Raw genomic sequence first — 19,910 nt, forward strand, 5'->3', positions numbered from 1 at the left:
AAAAAGAAGGAGTATGAGAAAAGGAGGGATAGAAAATATAGACTGGGGGGGGGGGGGTTGAGGGAGGGTAGAATACGTTGAGAGATGAGGGGTAGGGAGGGAGAGAATATACATTTTCGATGGGGGAGACATTGAAGAGATAAAGAGATATAGATGGGGAGGGAAAGAAACATACAGTACAGAGAAGGAAGTTAGAGAGATATAGACAAGAATAGAGATAGAAAAGATAAGGACATATATACATGTGTAGATAGAGGGGGACAGAGAGAGAGAGAGAGAGATGTGCCACAGATACATCGATAAGGAGAGAGAGGAGAGATTGTGAGATTATACAAACGGGGGAGAGAAAGAGGGAGGGAGAGGTGAGAGATAGATAAGGGGGAGAGATGAGAAATAGAAACATATACACAATAATATGGAGAATGAGAGAGGGGGAAAAGAAACATAGACAGATAGATGGAGAGAGAGAGAAAGGGGGAAATTACTGGTAGTGTCATGTGTGGATATGAAAAACATGCAATGCTTTAGTCGAGATGGGTTGTGAATACTTTCTGTCCAGCTCAATCCTGCGGGATATGAAGATGTGTGGCACTGTTCGGGCAAAAGAGCCTGATCACGTTTTCGTCAATGATGTATGTCCAGTTAGCCAAGGATAAATAAAGTTACAGCAATAAGCAGCCAAGTGCTTTGCATTGAGGAGCCATGAAGCTAAACCAACTGGAAAAAGGAGCATTTTTTTTTTTCTCACATCGCCGGCCATCACATGTAGCTGCTTCGCTCACATAGTAGGAAGGGAAGAAGCAAAGGCAGCGATTAATACTGAAAGGATGAAAATTCACTCCCACCAATCACAGCAAAGTTTGCAGACACGGCGGCGCGGCTTCTCCCAAAGCTGCTGGGCTAGTGCTTGCCGCTGGTTGAGATGCGAGAGCGGTTGCGAGTCGGTCCTCGATCTTGCTCGACGTCTTCCCCCTCATCCGAGGAACAGTCCGATGAGGAGTCTTTGGACTTTGTTCGTCTGCTCTTATACTTCAGCTTTGTCCTTGGGTGTTGGAAAAAAAAAAAAACATTTCATATGGATACCTGGTAAAGTTTGCTGGTTGGAATATCAGTGAAAAAATCTGAACTAATGCGGCTGGTTTACAAAATGTTTCCAGGGAAATATCTACGTGATACTCCCAGTGATAATCATGATCCAATCCCCACTCATGACAATGACTTCTACAAAATGTCTGTGACTGTCATATCATTATCAATCAAAACTGTTATTCAACTACTGTCATTTCTAGCAAGTCAATACAAGCAGTATCATATTTGGTGCTAAAAAAACTGTTAATATGAAATCTACGTAAATGTTCTATAGATGATACTGAATACAAATCACTGCCACTCTACTTTATTAGATGCCACTTTAAGTGACAACACATTCAAGAAGAAACATTTCACAAGGTTACCTAGCTGTCAAATTGGATACAATCAGATGCTTAATAACAATGTGTTATGATGAAGCTTTATTGCAATTGGGGGCAATTAGTATGAGCCTAGGCCATTACATACGTTTTTGTTTTGTTTTGTTTTGTTTTTATTCAAAGGGATTCACTGACGTTTGAGAATAGTCCTTGTTACGGGCAACAACATAATTTATGGTGAGATCCTCTTATAATGTGGTTAGTAACCACACACACGACCTAGATTAGCATACCCTGTGGGCCAATGAGAGGACACCAAGACAGTCTGGATAAAATAAATGTCCGATACACATCAGCTCCTGTTTCATGATTCACTTGATGATATGTGATGCTGCTCATGAAATAGCATCCTATAGGATAGTGCTTCAAATAACGCTATCTTCTTGAAAGAAACCTAATGTATGCCTCTTTCCTAGCTGTGCTCTAACTATATCTCTGATATGACCTAATTACACACCTTAAAAGTAGAGGAGGTTGAACCTTCAAGGGAAAATCATACTCATCTAATCTAAGTTAGAATCTCTGTGAATCTGAGAACCTCGTCACATGATAAAGATGGCTTCTAGGGGGTCTCCCCAGCGTGTGATAATCGATGATCGTCTGACCTAAATTTCATTGTAGTTGTGCCAGTTTCACTGGCCATTACTGCACTTGTGGAACTTTGGTACAATTGATATTTTATGCTGGACCAGTTTCAGTGCACTTTGTCTTTGCATCATGATTTTGCGAGTTATAGAGTACTGTATACGCTATATATTTCGCGGGGGTTTTATTTTCGCGAATTTCGCGAGTTGGGAGCTATTCGCGAAATTAACAACACGCGAAAATATTACCTTCCAAAATGAATCCCTTGCCTTGATGATACGAACATTTCAGTACTTATACCATGTCATGACTTACCGAACAGACCATACTGGCTGAGCTTGTTTACGTACATGTAGCACGTCCACGTCTACTTACGAATACTGTAGAGAGCCGATCCATTATCGCAAGGGGACCACTCGTCAGAAATCTAGCGCGATGGACTTAACCACTTCAAAAATGTTGAATTCTAACTTACTAGTTCGCAGAGTTTGGTAAGTTTATTTCATGCAGTGTATAACTAGTATCATTCTTATTTGCTAGTAAGTTGAAAATTCACACTTTCTTTGCCACTTCATATTTTCTCTGGTCCCCCAATCGCGAATTTAACCACTCGCGAAAATGTGAGACAGCGGCAATTCGCGAAAATTTATGTACGCGAAAATTATAGCGTATACAGTATGTTTGTCTTGAATTTGATATTTAATAATCCTTCCTCTGATGACACTTCATGGTGGAGGCATAAAAATTGTCCAGTGATATTATTTTCATGATACAGTGTACTTCAGTGCAGGGTGAAATAAAAATATTAAAAAAAAAACGAAGGGAAGAGTATGACATGCTAGAACCTTGCACTGATTACTCTCTTGTAAAATATCCTCCTTCTTGAGGTAAATTCAAATTTTATCGAGACAAACTAATCACTGACTGACTCAAATTATATTTGTAACTACATTGAGGGGTGCTGTGGCATATAGTGGACAAGACTCCCGACTCCCAAGACAAGATATTTTTTACCCACTATGTCCCACTTGACCCAGGTGTATAAATTGGCACCTGGCAATGCTAGGAAGGCCGTATTATTAAGACTTTAAAAAAAAAGAAGTGGAAGAAAATGTCAAATTATTTGGCTTTCTTGCTGTATTTGAGTTGAACAGTTACATGAAAATTTTGATTAAGTACTCCTTCTCACCCATTACAGACATGATTTTGCTCTTCCAGAGTTAAAAATTGTACATGTATTCATGAAAATGAATAGATAGATGAATGGTTAGCTACCTGAGTACCCATACAAACTATTAAAGTGGAAATTTTCATGGAGGATAATGTTAGTGAAAGTCATTTGATAATATTTTCATTGATGAGTCTTCTTGAACATAAAACAACATTTCCAAAATACTTTGCACATTCCAACCCATCAAATACACTGTGTATGTCTCAATAGCATGAATGAATTAATAAGTATACAAATGCACATTAAAGCAGTAAGAATACGGCTGAATATATGAGCCAGAGACGCCTGCAATCACAAACCTCTATGCAACAATTTTGGCACCTAGCCTAAGCATGAAGCATAATATCTGAAGATTAATTTTCACCAAACCAAACACAGCCACAAATTACCAAACTCGCCCACTTCCAATTCAATTTCACAAAGCAAGTTATGAGCAGTAGAGGCATATATGAAATGGAAAAACAACAACAAAAACCAATGCCATAATATGAACTATATGCAAATGCTGATTTCTGCATGGCACAGAGGATTAAAATGCCAGCAGACTCAAATATATAGGATACACAAATTTTTCCTCTAGTACGTACAGTACATGGCATGAAAACACAGCAAGCAGAGTTGCACCTAGCCTATAATCTACGTGGAGCATACAGCTATATCTTTACTGTCAGGCTGAACGTCTGATACAGTGAGACTATATCGTCTTTGCTAAGAGATACATCTGATGTGCCCATACTACAAAAAGTGCATACGTGCTAAGCATCCACCGCCTTTATCCACTGGTAGGCATAGTTTTCTTATCACGTTGATTTTGAATCTCGGTCAGTTTTCGTACGAAAAACTGTCATCGATTCAAAATAGATAACAAGAAAACAACAACTAAAGCAAGATGAATGGATAACAGTGGTGGGTGCTACCACTGTTTGTAACTCGCCGCATCAGACGTTTCGCCTAATTGAAAAGGCAATAGTCTCGCTGCATCAGGCATTTAGCATAACAGCAAAGACAATAGCTGCATGCTCTGCCTAGATTAAAGGCTAAATTGCACCTGACTGCATGGGAGATGGTGAAAATTAAATTGCGTAATGTACTACAGCGGGGAGCATTTGATGCATTTTATGTCAAACCGTTGCCACGGAAGGTGATGCAGAAGTAATGCATGGCAACAAAATAGAGACAACACACAAGTAGCATATTTTGCTTTAAAACCGAGCAATTACAGATATCAAATTTCACTTATATACTTGCAATCATGTCTAAAATAATAGCCACAGCTGATGAATGTAATGCAGGATACACTGTATCATTCTCTCTCTCTCTCTTTCAATTGTAAATTGCATTTCGTTTGAAGCTAAACCTACAAGTACAATTCTAGGATGGGGCTACCTTTTCTAGAGACTGCATTTCACTATTACTTGATCGAAGAGCAAAGGGTTTGAGTTGCCATATAGTGCTATGAAGATGGGTTCTGAAAAGGACTGATTTTAGATCACAAAGGGTACGTATGTCACAACTGAAGAAAAAAATAAAAGCAAGATACATTCCTGCATTTGTGAAGTGTCACAGGACATAAGTCTAATCCAAGTTTATGCATAAGGTGCCCACAATGAAAATACATTCAAGATTGCTGGTTGTTGCTAACTGCATCAAATGATGTTGAGCTGTACACAAAGTTGTGAGTACCCTACAGTCCAGTTGATTCTCGCAACAAGGAACTCACAGCTACACCATGGTCCCGTTTCATAATGCTTGTTATCAGTGACAACTGCCACATTTCCATGACAAATTTGCTCTTAGTCAATCAGATGCAAGGATTTCAGTAGCTTATAACAACTATGACAACTTGTCACTGATAACAAGTTTTATGAATGGGGCCCAGGGCTGCACACTAACCCATTTTTTCCACTGGTCCGACCAGTCTCTTGGTCCAGTGGGTACCAAGGTTTTCTATCATTTTACTGGTCCATTCCTGAAAAAGTTTCTAGTCCAGCAGTAATCTTTACTGGTCCTGGACCATCAGACCAGTGCTAGTGTGCAGTGTTAGCTACAATGTACCACACACAATGTATGAAACCAGTCACAAACCCTAAAGTATCTCCATCTCCTACAGAGGGGAAAAAAATCAGCTGTGCATCTAGACTTCTTTCTCATGTTCTAAAGAGTCTTAACCCTAACCCTAACTTACCTGGGCTATTTTGTGAGCTTAAAGTCCTGGGGGGCCTGATGGCCCCCCCTTATGATCTCAGCCGCGATTCGCGTGTTCGTTACAAAAATTGGCACACACGTCACTCATGACGCAATCTACAGGGCTGTGTTGTTAAATTTCAATAAATCACTTTATTTTATTCTCTATGAATTAATTATGTTAATTCATGCATAGAATTAGAATTTGGATGGAAATCATTAAATAAAGCCCCCAAACTTCTACTTTTTTGCTTGAGGACTCTTTGGTGAATTCTGATTTAATTTAGGTAAAAAAAAAATGGTATCAATGTTAATGTTTTATGTATTTTATTGTTTTTATAATTTTTATGTATTTTATTGTTTTTATAATTTCATATGTATTTCTTTGTTTTTTTACTTTTGTTTTTTATTCTTTTTTCAATGGGAATCATTGGCAACACTATTTCAATCATTAGAAACATAAAATTAATTGATCACTAAAACTAAAAATAATGATACAATTACGAGAATTTCAGATAGAAACCTGATTAGCATTCATTTGGTTTTGTACACAAAATCATGTTTTTGAGCAATTTTCAGTCTGACATGCACTTACATAATGTTGCATAACCGCGTACCCGGATGTCGCAAATTTGGTCTTAAAAGTTGCGCAAGGCTTCAAGGTAAATTGTCATGAATCGCCATGTGGATGTGTTCTCCCGTTGCAGAGATGTCGCGCAAAGTGTCGAGGGGGGCCATTATGCCCCCCCCCCCCCCAGGTAAGTTAGGGCTAAGAAGGGGAGGAATACTATTCAATTATCCAGGGATAGAGATTCATTTTACACTTCTAATCTGGTATCGTACATAATACCAGAAAAGCTTGTTCCTGTACTGACTCATAACAGGCAACACTGCAGACCAGTGCCTGTGGTCAAAGTACAACATGAGGGCAAACTACCACAACGGACAGCCTGCTCATAGAACAGAGCTCTCGATTCCACCCCAACCCCATCAAAACCAAAACAGTAACATCAAACTTGTCCATGCACACAACAAGAACACTTGGCATGCACTGACATGGATGCAAACAAACCGTGAAACAAGCACAAATCATTCTCATACATGTAGGCCTGCAAGAGATATACTTTACTGAGAGTCATATCTGAGGTTGTTGTCATTTTTTTTTTCCAGTCATATAAAATATTTGGACAGTATGTTTTGACTGACGAGAGATATCATTAGCCTTACTGGCCAACTACAATCACATGTTTAACTAAGGATGTGGATCAATAAGCATTGTCCAAAGGCATTCATCATTTTCTGAAATCAGGCTATGTCAAATTTTGTGGTGCAGAAAAAAAAAAAAAATGCTTGTGCATAGGGAACTGCAACATGCGTGACACAAACGAGCAATTTTGCTGTGATATTTGATGTGCCATACATATGAATCATGGTTGCAGAGCAAGAAGGGTATAAAATCAATCTGACTATGTGCTGACTTAAGCTGTTCTGGCTTTAAAGTGGAACAAAAAGAATCCCATAAAAATACATTTTTTTTTTTTTGTGGCAGAGTGGGGGGGGGGGGGGGGAGGGGACATTTATTTTCATATGCTCTTTCAGAAAAGTAGATACCTTGGGCATGATTTCAAAAGCTTTGACCCTATGATATTTGAATCCCCTCATAACAAATGAAGCAGCATTTACCACATTTGTCATCAAAACAAAATTTCACGATGTGTCTCTACCAAATCTTTAAATTAAAGCCGCAAACACAGAAACACCAGGCTCACAAGCACAAAAACATCACAGCAAATGCATGCCAGCAGTGAAAGCCTTGTAGTTGTTGGGCCTTTTTTTTAAAGCAATGAGTAGATATTGATGTAGACTGTGGATCTTTTTGAAACATCTTTTAGACCAAAGTCAATGATTCACTATTAAAGATTTCAAAGACTGCCATTGACAGTTTTCATAATTTTCTTCAAAGACTTATAAAAATCATGCATAACTTGCATTTCTAAATATCTATTTTGCTAGCATTTTGATATCCTAAAATTAATGTGATACGATTATTATGATGATATGAGCCAGCAATTGTTAATACTAACATTGTTGTTTAAAATTCAGCCCGTACAGTCCCACACTATATATATGGTTGTGATAATCAATCTCAATTATTATGCGTAAAATTAAACCATTATATCAAGATGTAGTTATGTTCAGTTACCATGGACTGGGAAAAGGCACAAACCAAGCATAAAGACGCTACAAATATTGACATGAAAAGCACACAGGAACATACATCGATAAGCATGTGATGGTTTTATGTGTGGTTTATAAATTGTGATGATGACATACTGGTGATGGATATGCTTATGATGTTAACGAGACACCAAAATAAAACGCTACAAAGCAAGAGACAAGACTGGTGACCCATTCTACTGACTCTGGGTATAGAAGATCCAGTTGCATGAGCTTCTTGCAGTCTTCAAGAAACTGGTCACAAATCTACAAGAGGGATGCAAATGATGTGGTCAAAAAAAATTCATTCTGACATCTAAAGCATGGTGTGGATTAATCCTCCTTTATCATAGGTTGCATAATGAGACATTCCCACACTGGAATAACTATACCTTTAATACTGGTCCTACAAACATGAATCAAACCCAATATGAAATTCAATTGACAGTTGGAAAACTATTTTGTATACTCCAACCAAAGCTTCTTCACTGTTGAAGCTGCTCTGTATCAAACCTTAACCGCCTAACACTGTTATCTGTATCAACGGTAGCAAAGCCTTGCTAAAGGGATAGAATTTGTTCAAGCAAAACTTCAAGGGAGCTAACTGCCCTATCCCATAGTAGGGCTCATGAGCTTCCAGATGTTTTTTGCCACAAAAACTAGGATTGCAAAAGACAGGATTTACACTCTTGAACATAATATCCAATCTTCAATGAGAAAATGAATGACTTATCTGATTCAAATTTCAATTTCTTTCCCCTCTGAACTGCACATAAATTTCAAACACCTTACTGTTTACCAGGCAAATATTTCTCAATGATGCCAGCAAGGAAATGCTGTACATTCCAAACACAGCAGACAGGGTACTGCCTGGCACTAGATTTTTGTATCACTTTATGGAAAGGACCATCCTATGAATAGCTGGTAAATAAAAATGCGTCTCGAATTCACAAACACACTGCAGACAATATAATATTAAACATGGCTTGTTGAGTAGATATGTCCAAAAAGTGATTTTTTTTCCATTCTTTAAAAAAAAAGTTCTATCAATATGTGTTGTCCCCATTCATGGAATGTCCTCCTGAATTGTCTGACTGTGGTATATATCCCTCCTCCTAAACCACACCGAACTTTGTTTAGTATGATATTAGTAGTATGTTAGCTAGTATTCATGCAAGGGTCATGACACTTACTGTTTGTTTTGGTAGACAGTCCCCAAAGCACTCAACAAGTAGTGGTTCTGCCTTCACAGACTCAGCAAAGTCTTTTGCTGATAACCTGCCGTCGTGATCAAGGTCCTTATTTGAGAATGGGGGGGGGGGGGGAACAACAATAGCTCATTCAAACTTCTCATGTTGATGCAATTACATAACCACAACTTACACTTTTCACAACTAATTTGCAAATGGAGGTATAAAATATTCACAACAGACAAGGTGAAGTTAATTTTGAGCTCTAACAACATGAAAACAAGTTCTTGTTTTATTTGTTTTGACAATACAACCCTCACTTCTGTTCTTGAGTCATCACCCTTACCATAAGCTCAAGGATCTTCCTGGGAGAAAGTGAAATCACCTCACAATGCTGTATTTTGCTGAGCATATATATCTATAGTAAAGCTAAACCATATCTTCTTTTTTCTTGGTGGCCCATCTGGGCCACTAATATCTTTAGTTTTGAAATTGTATTGACCCGAAATAAAAATAAGCACAGCAATTCATTTTTAATCTTAGTTGCCCAGCAAAGCCACCTAATGAAAACCTTTCTGGACATTTTGCGGTCCAACATCAATTTTAGTGGCCTCGGGCCAAGCTGCTACTGCTAAAGTCAAGCCATGTTTATAGCAGTAATCACTTCATTTCAAATTCAGTGGAGGAGATTGGAGGATGCACTCACCATCTTCTTGATGGTGATTTCTACCAGGTCCTTGATGCCTTCCTCTGGATCCTCCTCCGTGGGTTGCTTCACCATCGACGTCTTCAGGAGATGGAACATCTCTTCTCGCTGGATGAAGCCGTCGCCATTCAGGTCAAACACTTTGAAGCAGACTTGGGTTGGATTGGAAAGGCAGAAATGATTGCAAATTAACCCATTAAAGGCTACTCCTGAGTATACTCGGGCAAGGGTCTATGGGAAATGCGTGTTGTAACAAAATCAGCCCTTTCTCAATGGGTTAAGGTGAGGAAAATGTATTTGTTGCTTTGCCTTATTGTAGAAGGCTAATGCTCTGTGTGCTTTAAGGGTCAATTTGCACAGAAATCCCAACAGTGTTGTACACACTTTCCAAAGTCTGTAACACAGAAAGCTTTAAAGGAGAAAAAAAAAATGAAAATGGGCAGACCTGAAAAGAAAATGTTCTGCTTTCATTTACAGTACATGCCACATCTTAAGCAAACACTATAAAAATGCTGTAATCTTGTAATACAATTGTAGTAATCATAAGAAAGAGAGACTTCTTATCAACAACAATGCACAATAGTTCTAGATACAGTAATACCTCTATGACAAATGTTTTCACACATACACAAACGCATTATTACATTTTATTTTGATATCATGTGAATACTTACATTGAGTTTTCTCATCTAGTGTTCCTTTGAGAAAGACAGACAGACCTGTGATCCACTCGTAGAGATTTATGCAGGCATCATTGTCCTTGTCAAATGCTCTTAGGACTAGAGAGATGGAGAGAGAGAGAACAACAGGTTATGAATAACGTCAGCTTCCGCACAGAGGATGAGCTTTGTCATTGGGCTACAATCTTGTACTACTCATTCGGGAGAACAATGTAAATAGAAAAGTCATTGCTAGGGAATAGAAAGGCTATGGTGGTCATCAAGAATGATGAAATTGATAATTCAGTGAGTAGGGTTAAAAACTCAACTTCTCGCCTCTGTGTGGCATGTAGACTCCACGGGAGAGAAAGCTGTCAGGAGATTAACAATTTAAAGCAAGTCATCACTCTACTACACTCTTTTACAAAATGAGAAAGTTGATATACTGGACACTGAAAACAAAAAAATACAAGGGAACCACATTTTAGCAGTCTCTGATAACCCCAAATGACAGAAGAGAAAAGACTATTATGGGCATTGCAAAAAAGTTGGGTTGCCACGCAGTTGCAAATTTTTTGTACATCCCTACATTCTTTGTAAAGTTGCACCTGATTTGTGATCAATCAAGCGATCAAGCACAATTTTTTTTTTTCTGGGACACAATCAATTGTAACTTGCAATAAATTACAAATTCGCAGTCAACCACAAGAATTACAAATGTTTTGCTTGTTTGTTTGTTGTTTTTTTTGGAGGGGGTTTACAAGTGATTGCAACTTTCTTGCAATGTCCCCCCCCCCCCTAGTTTTGAAAAGGATGAGGGGGCTTACTTCTATCCATCATCACATCATCCGTCATCTTGAAGGTAGAGTGGAGAACCTCTCGAAACTGAGACCTGTCCAGCTTGTCCTCACGGATGGAGCCAATGTTCTCCTTGGTCAACTCCTTGAACATCTTGGTGAGGGACTCCTGCTCTTCTTTGGTGACTGTTGGCCAATTTGTGAAACACATACTAAAACAGAATGAACTGTGAAGAAAATTCTCTTGACAACATCCACAGAACGTTCTAGAACAATCCACAATTGAAACATGTGTTCATGTTTGAAATTGCTTTGTGGTAAACTATTTATAGTGCTGACTCATTAAGTCATGATGTGTCTATCATGCTTGCAAGGTTGAGTGTAATTTACAATTCAAACAAATTTCATGCTCTAAGGTTTGGCCATGAAATATTTCTCAATATCATGAATTGCTAAGTTACAATTCATAGTATGTAGGCATGAATTATTTGGCTTTCATGAGTAAATATGAAAATCGTAACATATGTGATAGTATGGTTTTCAGGGGTCGCACTTAACTTTTTTTTTTAATTAGCCAGGCGGACTACCTAGAATCAATTTTGACACTGAAGCAATATTTTGGCTAGCCAGACGGACTAGTTACTTCAGAATTTTATGATTTTTAGCTAGTCCGACATGATTTTGGGTGGCCAATGGCCAGCGGACCATCGCCAATTTCGAACCCTGGTTTTGAAGGATCTGGTAGTGGTTGGCTCAGGCTGTATTGGCCATAAAACAATGGCTAAGCATAGGGTCAATTTAGTCTTGTTGACCTCTTATTAAACTGTGCAATGCTGTACAAGATAACGCATAATCTCGCACATGTTGACATGATTAAGGAACAGCTTAACAACCACTCCCTATTGTTGTACGTGACCTCAGTCACAACCATCAATACCTGGCCCCATACCACACCCAGCAGAACTCTCTATCACCAAAACTCCTTCTTACCAAGAACCATCTAAGACTACAACAGGTTACCCCAGGAGGTGGTTGAGGCCAAATACCATCGACACATTGTGTCACGAGCCTCGGCCCAGGAGTAGTTGCTTAGCATTGATTTTTCATTATTAGGGCTCTATTGTTTTTATTATTACTATTATGTATGGACTTGTCAGTTTATTGGTCATTTATTTACTTATAATAGATGATGATTTTTTTCTGCAACTTGTGTCACGAGCCTCGGCCAAGGAGTAGTTGCTTAGCACTAATTTTTCATTATTAGGGTTCTATTGTTTTTATTTATTATTACTGTTTATTTATTGATTTGTCAGTTTATTGATCTTTTATTTACTTATGAAATAGATGATGATTCTTTCTGCAACTACTGTAAAACGAGGAATGTTCGCATGCATTTTAATTTTGCGATTTTGGCAAGCGCAAAGATTCGAAAAATTAAAATGCAGGCGAAAGTTCTTGTCTACATTATATGCATTGAACGCCAGTGGCAATTCACGAAAATTTCATACCACGAAAAAGGCCGTCGGCTCAAATTCGTGAAAATTTCATGCCGCGAACACATCATGTTTTACAGTACTTGAACCCTTTGAAGACTCGCATAACTTTAGACCTCCTGAAAGTGACAGAATAATCAGCAAGTTGATTGTGGTCACTCTCATGGAAGAAGAAGAAGAAGAAGAAGTTGTGAAATATCTTCACAGAAATTTGCTGAACACAATTCCATCAATATTATGGTTAGAAAAGACATCATAAAGACAAAATGAGCACAAACAGACAAACGATTGCTAATAAAAATAGAAATCTAGAGTCTAGATTAGATATCTATCATGTATCAAATAAATATCAACCAGCAGGACAATTTGGCCCACCTTGGACAGGTGGTCCGAGTTAGCCCAGATTCTTTTCTGTCTAGCCATTCCCCTTGCATTTTGTTGTCATTGTCATTGACATGAAATTGAATAACTTAGTTAGGGTCTACTAACTATGGATAGGGTAATTTTTCACACAATACCACATCAGTGTCAGTGCATCGTGAGAGCACCCATAACTTATGTAAGGCCAAGGGGTCGAGTCTCTGTTGTAGGTTCTTAACTGCTTGCACAGTAGCTAGTAGGGCCCCAACAGTTACAGGTAGGCCTATAAACGAACTGTTACATTGCATTTGTCTGCTGCGGGATTATTTGTATGTTGACCCGACTGTTTGCTCGGTCGCTGTAGCTGTAACGCTAACGTTAGGGCCTCTAGGCTGTACTATGCTGTAGGCTACGCGTCTTGAACTCGCAGCTCCCCGATCTCGTGGGCTAGTGTACTGTAGACAGACGCTGAGCTTTACAATAGCACTGAACAAAAATGAGGAGTCAGTTTCGAAATAGATGGGCAACGAAAACTAACTACAGCACACATTCTCAACAAAGAATTACACAGTTGTAGATTTCCAACTTACAGTGACAGTCTTTGAGGCTTCCACCGACATTTTTACTGTTACCCTTCATCATTTGTAAATAAACGCTCTGAAATATACGAAGAATATTCAGCAAGAGGGTGGCCAAAACGTACAACTTGTTTGGTTACGGCTTCACGTCTCTATGCGTAAAGCGCATGCGCACAAATGGGGATCACCCAAAAATATCCCATGTGACATTTAAATACATTATTCATTCCAATTTCAAGACTATACAATCATACTAGAAAAATGTATATTATAAATAAAAAGATAAAATAATTGAAATTTTGAGAGTGTAATAATATTCAGTTTTCAATGAAAAAGTATTGCAGGAAATGTAACATTTATGAAGTGAGACACCAATATGGCGGAGAACATGGAACCCAAGGAGAGTGAAAATGTGACCGACGCGACGCCAGCAAATACGGACAACAGTGTCGCTGATGTTGCAGAAGAGCCAGAAATTTCCAAGCAACCACCAGCGTATGTCGTTATCGTGTTGTATTTGAATGCATGTGCTACCCTTTGACCTATTTTTCTTCTGAAATATATGTTTACAGGCGCACATGTTCTGCAGCATTGGCACTGCACTGCTGCGTTGGGCCTATTGGGTGTGGGTGTAAGGAGCTGGAGGCAACTCTCGGCTGTGTATATCCGCGTTAGATCCCCGCCGCGCCGTCGCCTCGCCATTCCCAATACTGTAACATTCCAGCCGTCACGAATTCTCCCGGATCCCTAACGTTAGACCCGGGGACGTGGCCTTGGTAGCAACTCTATCTCGCGAAGTCTTGGGGAGTTTCTTTGAGAAATGAACGTGAGAAGTGAGCTTCGATTCGCATGCATGCAGTGTAACTCTCGGCTGCGTCTACTCTGAGTCTGAGACAAATGTAAATCTCTAACAAGTGTTAGACTCTAGCTCGGGGTCAAAAGATTATTGTGGATGGGATGGGCTGTGACCCTGGCCCCTAACCTACGCTACACTGCAGTAACACACACACACACACACGCACACACACACACACACACACACCACACCACACCACACCACACCACACCACACCACACCACACCACACCACACCACACCACCACCACCATGGGCATGGCTATCCCACCCCACAAGAAAAAGCAAGGAGTTACAGTGTAACTAATACTTATTTCAGTGGAGTAATTATGTTTATGCTGCTGTGGGTCTGTGCCTGTAATAGAGTAAGTGCACCGGTTTGCGGCCGCTTAAGGGTTTTTCCACTCTGAAATGCAAACGTGCAGATTGCTCTAATCCAGGTTATATCATAGAGATTGACCACTTACCAATACACCATATTGTCACCATTGCAAGACCAATGTCCATCCCGTTGGTCAAAAAAGACCGCGGCCGCGATCCGGTACAGCGCGTTCCGGTTTGCGGCCGGGGTGTTCTGGTTCGCGGCCGCCTCGCGCTTTTGGGTTTTGTCCAGCGCAAAGTGACTTGTTTTTTTCCATCAAGAATGAAACATATCAAACTGTAAATGCTATTTTCCCAATCTATAAATATTAGTTTTGATTAATAAAACTATTTCCTCAAAATTTTCCCCAAATTACTGAATATGAGCCATTGACAAATTGGAAGAGGAAGAGGACTTCAAGGAATATGAGGGACAGCAGAACTGAAGATCAGGGACAGCTATGAGGCACGCCCTTACAAGTCATCAAAGTATATGGATGCGTGATCTTATTTTTCAATTTACTTGTTTTATTAATAAAAAATATATTTTTGTTCTATTTCAAATGCTTTTCTATATTTCTGTACGCTTATTTTGGCTGGCGTTTTACCCCCGGACGCGATATAGAGCAAGCGCCCTCTATGGTGTTCCGGTTCGCGACCTCCCCCCGTTTCCTTCGCGATTCGTCATTTTCAATGTATCGTCCGTGGTGAGTAGTCATCACATTCTAACCCTCCTCTACGATCAATATTTCAACAAGAAAACGACATATAAGGACATGACAGCCGTCTAGCTACGTCCAGAATAGTTGACTTACGTGTTAATAATACCTATAATTCAAGCTCTTGCGGTGAACACCTTGGTTTCCAAGAGATTTTACAGCGACTAGACCTCGCACTGCTGTTAGTCCCAGGTATGTTGATGTTGTGCAGGATATTCTCCGTTGAATGGTGACAAGTTACCGGGCTGCCAGCCCATTGGCCAGATTTTATCAACTGGAGACCGCTGGCCCGGCCGCGAACTGGTGCATGGCCGCGAACTAGTGCACTTACTCTAGGTTGTCAGAAAATTTTTTTTTGTGTGTGTGTGTGGAGTCGTAACAAGTGCAAGTCGAAGTTTTGTGTCTCTGCACTCTGTGGCGTGGGCGGATGGGAGTGGGTGCATTAAGGCCCCCCCCCCCCCCAAAAAAAAAAAGAAAAAAAAAAAGGTTGTATTGGCGTAACATGAGATTTTCAAATAGGGTCGGTCGGGTGGATTTTTTTTTTTTTTTTGGTTACCTGCATTTTACGTGTATAACTCGTGCTTAGTAAACAGTTACAACTGCTGCACCGTATGTTCTGTGTTCATCTATTCTACAAATCATTTATGAGGCCGATATTACTCGAATTATACCCCTTCACAAAATTTAAAGATGTTGAAATCCCTATCCTGAATGTTTTCACTTCATATTTTACTATTTTGACTTAGATGACCCATAATATGTACGATCTTTTCATCGCACACGGTGATCTCTATTACAGTCCCACATATGCAGATTCGTGTAAGTTCTCCACACAAGAAACCTATGGCAAAACTGTGCACAATACATTGCAGTCTGAATGCTAAGTATACACTGTATAAATCTTGATAGAGTACGCGTCCGTGTAGGAAACAGATGACGTACTGATCAAGCGAGGCAGTCGCTATGCAAGGCGCTCGCGAGATCTCTCCCTCGTACATGCGATATCCCCAGAGCCGTTTCCACTTCCGGGCTTTTTGCGATCGCGATCGCAGTCAAGAAGATACTTGATATCAATAGCAAACAAAATAGTACAAAAACATAGGGTCGGCGGAATTTTAGGGTCGGGCGGGTTACGCCAATACAACAACTTTTTTTTTTTTGGCCTAATTGTAGCGCATTTACTTAAGTGCTACTTTAGCTGGCGCGAATTCTAAATGGGTTCAATATACAGTATTCAAAATTTTCCCTGCACATTTTGAATGGGTTGACAATCCTGCATTAAGTCGCAGTGTGAATTCAAGAACCCGCGATATGTTTTTTAGCCCGCTCAACACGAAAAATTACTGTAACAGTTATAAGCTGTTATTTTTGCGAGGGTTTAATTTTTGCAAATTTTGTGAATCACTGTTGGACCGTGAATTTAACAACACACGAAAATGTCATGCGCTATGCATAGTGCGCTTATGATGGACTCTGTCAACTTCTCACAAAAATGCTTGTGCCCTCATTTGTGAAAATATGATTTTCTTTTAATATACCTAGAAAAACTATTAAAAAATATAAGTAGGATGCCATCAATATTCAATAAAAATTATGAGTTTCTGTCGTTGTACACCTATTTTAAAGACAATTTTCAAATCAACTTAAATTTGTATGTAATCAAGTAGAAAGAGTAAAACTCTAGGCATCGTTTTTATCATTGTGTCTGTGTGTTTCTTTGCTTTACATGACCACTTAGGAAGCACTTGTCTTCTATTCTTTTAGACACTAGTAAGCCAGTGGGGGAGGCTTCTGAGAACTGGGGTAATATAGGGAAAATTAGATGCTCCACTGAGGACCAGTGGCAATGCAGCAGACTTTTGAGCACATGGCTGTTTGACAAGTTTATATTATGATAAAATGAAGCCTTGAACAATAAATCATTCTACAACTTGATACAGATTGTACATCAACTCATCCTATTATGTGTGATGATTGACTTTGGGCCTGTAGCTACCAGGTGCTTTGAAGGAATTATAAATTCACTCTTATTTTATATCATCCGTGCTCTCACATCATCAATGTAGACTTCACTGTTTTGAAATCACTGTTGTTCATTTTCACTTTGCATTGGGCAAGGTTTTTTTTTTGTTTTGTTTTGTTTTGTTTTTTTTTTTAACTGAACAATGAAACTAAAAACACATTTTCACTTTCACAATTTGTCGTGCTGGACTTTCTCACCACCACAGAAAATCATCACAATCAGAAGATGTAGGGGAGCAGCCATCCACGTCTGCAGCCATTCAGGGAGCGGTGGGAGGGGCCGAGGATGGAGGGAAGAAGAAAAAGAAGAAGAAGAAAAACAAGGACAAGAAGGGCGAGATTGCAGTAGCAGCAGACCAGACTGATTCTCGCACTCTGCAGGTAAGCTTCCATGTATTACTGCAACATCAAAATATCAGTCATGATTCAGGTGCATGAAAGTCTGTTAGACCTAAACGACACATTGTTATGATAATGTTGATGATGATGGTAATAATGAAGATAATTACTATTGGTGGTGGTAGTAGTAATAGTAGTAGTAGTAGTGGTAGTAGTAGTGGTAGTAGTAGTAGTAGGAGGAGGAGGAGGTGGAGGAGGAGGAGTAGTCATAGTATTCTGATATAATAGATACTTTCATTTGAATTGAAAGGTTTTTTTTTGTTTTTGTTTTTGTTTTTACAAGATGATTTTAGTCCCCACTTGTGAAACTGATGCAGCTGTACTTTTTTTAAGTGCAAAAATGAACTAATAGATGTTGGTGTTCTGGAGCAAAATGAGTAAAGTGGTACAAAGTGAAGACATTTTCCGAATTGTTTTTTTTCTCTTACTGTGCAAGATCCAAGATGATAAGTATAAAGATGATGGGAATAGACTACTAAATGTTGCATTGTTTGTACATGGATCTCAGTTTACAAGGCAAAGTTTGGTAACCGTTTGGAGATGTCTAATGTTGGAGGACAATAATCTAAAGATGGTGAGTTGTCACCGTTTTAATATAAAAGCACTCTATATATGTTTCCTCTGAATAATCATATGTGTTATCAGAAACGAATCTTCGAACACTTTCACTCATCTGCCTCCAAACGCATTTCGTGCTCTTTTCTCCTAACCCAGAACACCCAGCTGTCGATGTCAAAGTTAAAAGCAGCCATGGAGCTCCTCGTCCCACAGGGAACCCAGCTTCAAGGTCCAGCAAAGAGCATCGATGAAGCCAAGAAGAAAACCTACAACTTTTGGCAGACCCAGCCTGTACCAAATCTTGGTGAGTCAGCAGCCAGCGTAACTGATTTTCACATCGTTTAAACCATAATGCAAAGATGGTTTGTGTGTATTATAGCCAGATGAAATGATCTGTTAATAAAATACTTTGATTTTTTTTTTTTTGGTACAACTTTTGTCATGGATAGATGTTTTGAAATTTAAGTGTTCTGCCTAGCATAGAAGTTACAATAGGTCCTGCAAAACCCAAGTATGCCAAAGTCCGACAGAAACAGAAGCATTTCTCTCAGTAGCACAATTTTGATAAACCTTATTTGAATACTAAAAGACAAGAGGTCACCCCCATTAAATGGTTTACTGACATATTGAAATTTTATGCCTTTCTGACAGTGGATCATCTTGATTTTGTTTAACCTTTAGCAGTTTTGTTAAATCGTTTATCATTACATGCTGTTTTTCTTTAAATAATCTAAAGTTTGCTGAGATTATACCTATTCAAAAACAAGGAGGCAAAATGCCAAATGACAGGTCTGTATCTTAAATTTGGAGTGTCAATCATTCTTGAAAAAGTGTTCACAAATAACTATGATTTTTTTGATGTTGTTAGCATCCATTTTCTAAGAGACAGTCTGACTTCCATCCAGGACACTCGACATCAACCTGTTTGCCAGAAATATTCAACTCTCCTTTGACTTTTGATATCTGTTTTGATGAAATAAATTATGCAAAGATTGAGCTGATATAAAATGCTACTACTATAAAAAGAATCGTGATAGGGCAAGATGAACATTGTGACTATACGTACAGTATAGTAGAGTAAGAAAGAGAGCAAGTAAATGAAGGTCTCTCTTTTCCATGTATGTTGTAGGAAGAACAGATTTTTTTTTCAAACCTATGAGGTAAAAAATAGACTGTGTGCTCCTACTTTTTATGAACACCCACAACAGTCTGCACTACAAGGTCTTTAAAGCTATACGTGTATGTTCTACTGTCATGTTCATCTTAAAATCATCTGAATTAACTGAATTTCTTGAATTACCTATGATAACGCCTAGTAAGTCAGACTTGTAGAGTGCGATTCAACAGATCCAATCCTGAACCTGAAGAATTTTTAGCTCACCTGAGCCGAAGGCTCAAGTGAGCTATTGCGATCGCTCTTCGTCCGGCGTGCGTTGTGCGTCGTGCGTCGTCCGTCGTGCGAAAACTTTTTACATTTTCATCTTCTTCTTGAGAACCCCAAGACCGATTTTCACCAAACTTCGCATGT

General features: G+C 39.1%; 2 protein-coding genes across 2 annotated transcripts; one reads left to right on the forward strand and one right to left on the reverse strand.

Annotated features, from left to right (window-relative positions):
- Positions 1-900: 900 nt before the first annotated feature.
- On the reverse strand, positions 901-13,533 carry LOC139714852 (calaxin-like). Its single transcript, XM_071626499.1, has 7 exons — positions 13,482-13,533; positions 11,069-11,224; positions 10,257-10,361; positions 9,583-9,734; positions 8,880-8,984; positions 7,892-7,953; positions 901-1,042 (listed from the first exon to the last, which is right to left on the reverse strand). Exons 1-7 carry the CDS (start codon positions 13,531-13,533, stop codon positions 901-903), a joined length of 774 nt encoding a protein of 257 aa, XP_071482600.1.
- A 311-nt stretch (positions 13,534-13,844) lies between these two features.
- LOC139714854 (uncharacterized) lies at positions 13,845-18,686 on the forward strand (the record flags this gene model as incomplete). The annotated part of the gene is made up of 3 exons (XM_071626500.1): positions 13,845-13,964; positions 17,632-17,806; positions 18,539-18,686. Coding segments are annotated over exons 1-3 (442 nt in total), but the record flags the coding sequence as incomplete, so codon positions are not given.
- Between the last annotated feature and the right edge of the window lie 1,224 nt (positions 18,687-19,910).

Source organism: Diadema antillarum, unplaced genomic scaffold (genome assembly GCF_040938485.1).
Source record: "Diadema antillarum isolate AM-2024a unplaced genomic scaffold, OU_Dant_1.0 seq00002475_RagTag, whole genome shotgun sequence".
NCBI classification, from domain to species: domain Eukaryota; kingdom Metazoa; phylum Echinodermata; class Echinoidea; order Diadematoida; family Diadematidae; genus Diadema; species Diadema antillarum.

Excerpts from the sequence above, each read along its gene's own strand:
- LOC139714852 (XM_071626499.1), bottom strand. The coding sequence starts at position 13,533 with ATGATGAAGGGTAACAGTAAAAATGTCGGTGGAAGCCTCAAAGACTGT. Across the intron at positions 11,225-13,481 it reads AAGCCTCAAAGACTGTCACT|TCACCAAAGAAGAGCAGGAG; the intron begins GTAAGTTGGAAA and ends ATTGGCCAACAG. Across the intron at positions 10,362-11,068 it reads TGATGTGATGATGGATAGAA|TCCTAAGAGCATTTGACAAG; the intron begins GTAAGCCCCCTC and ends CCATCTCTCTAG.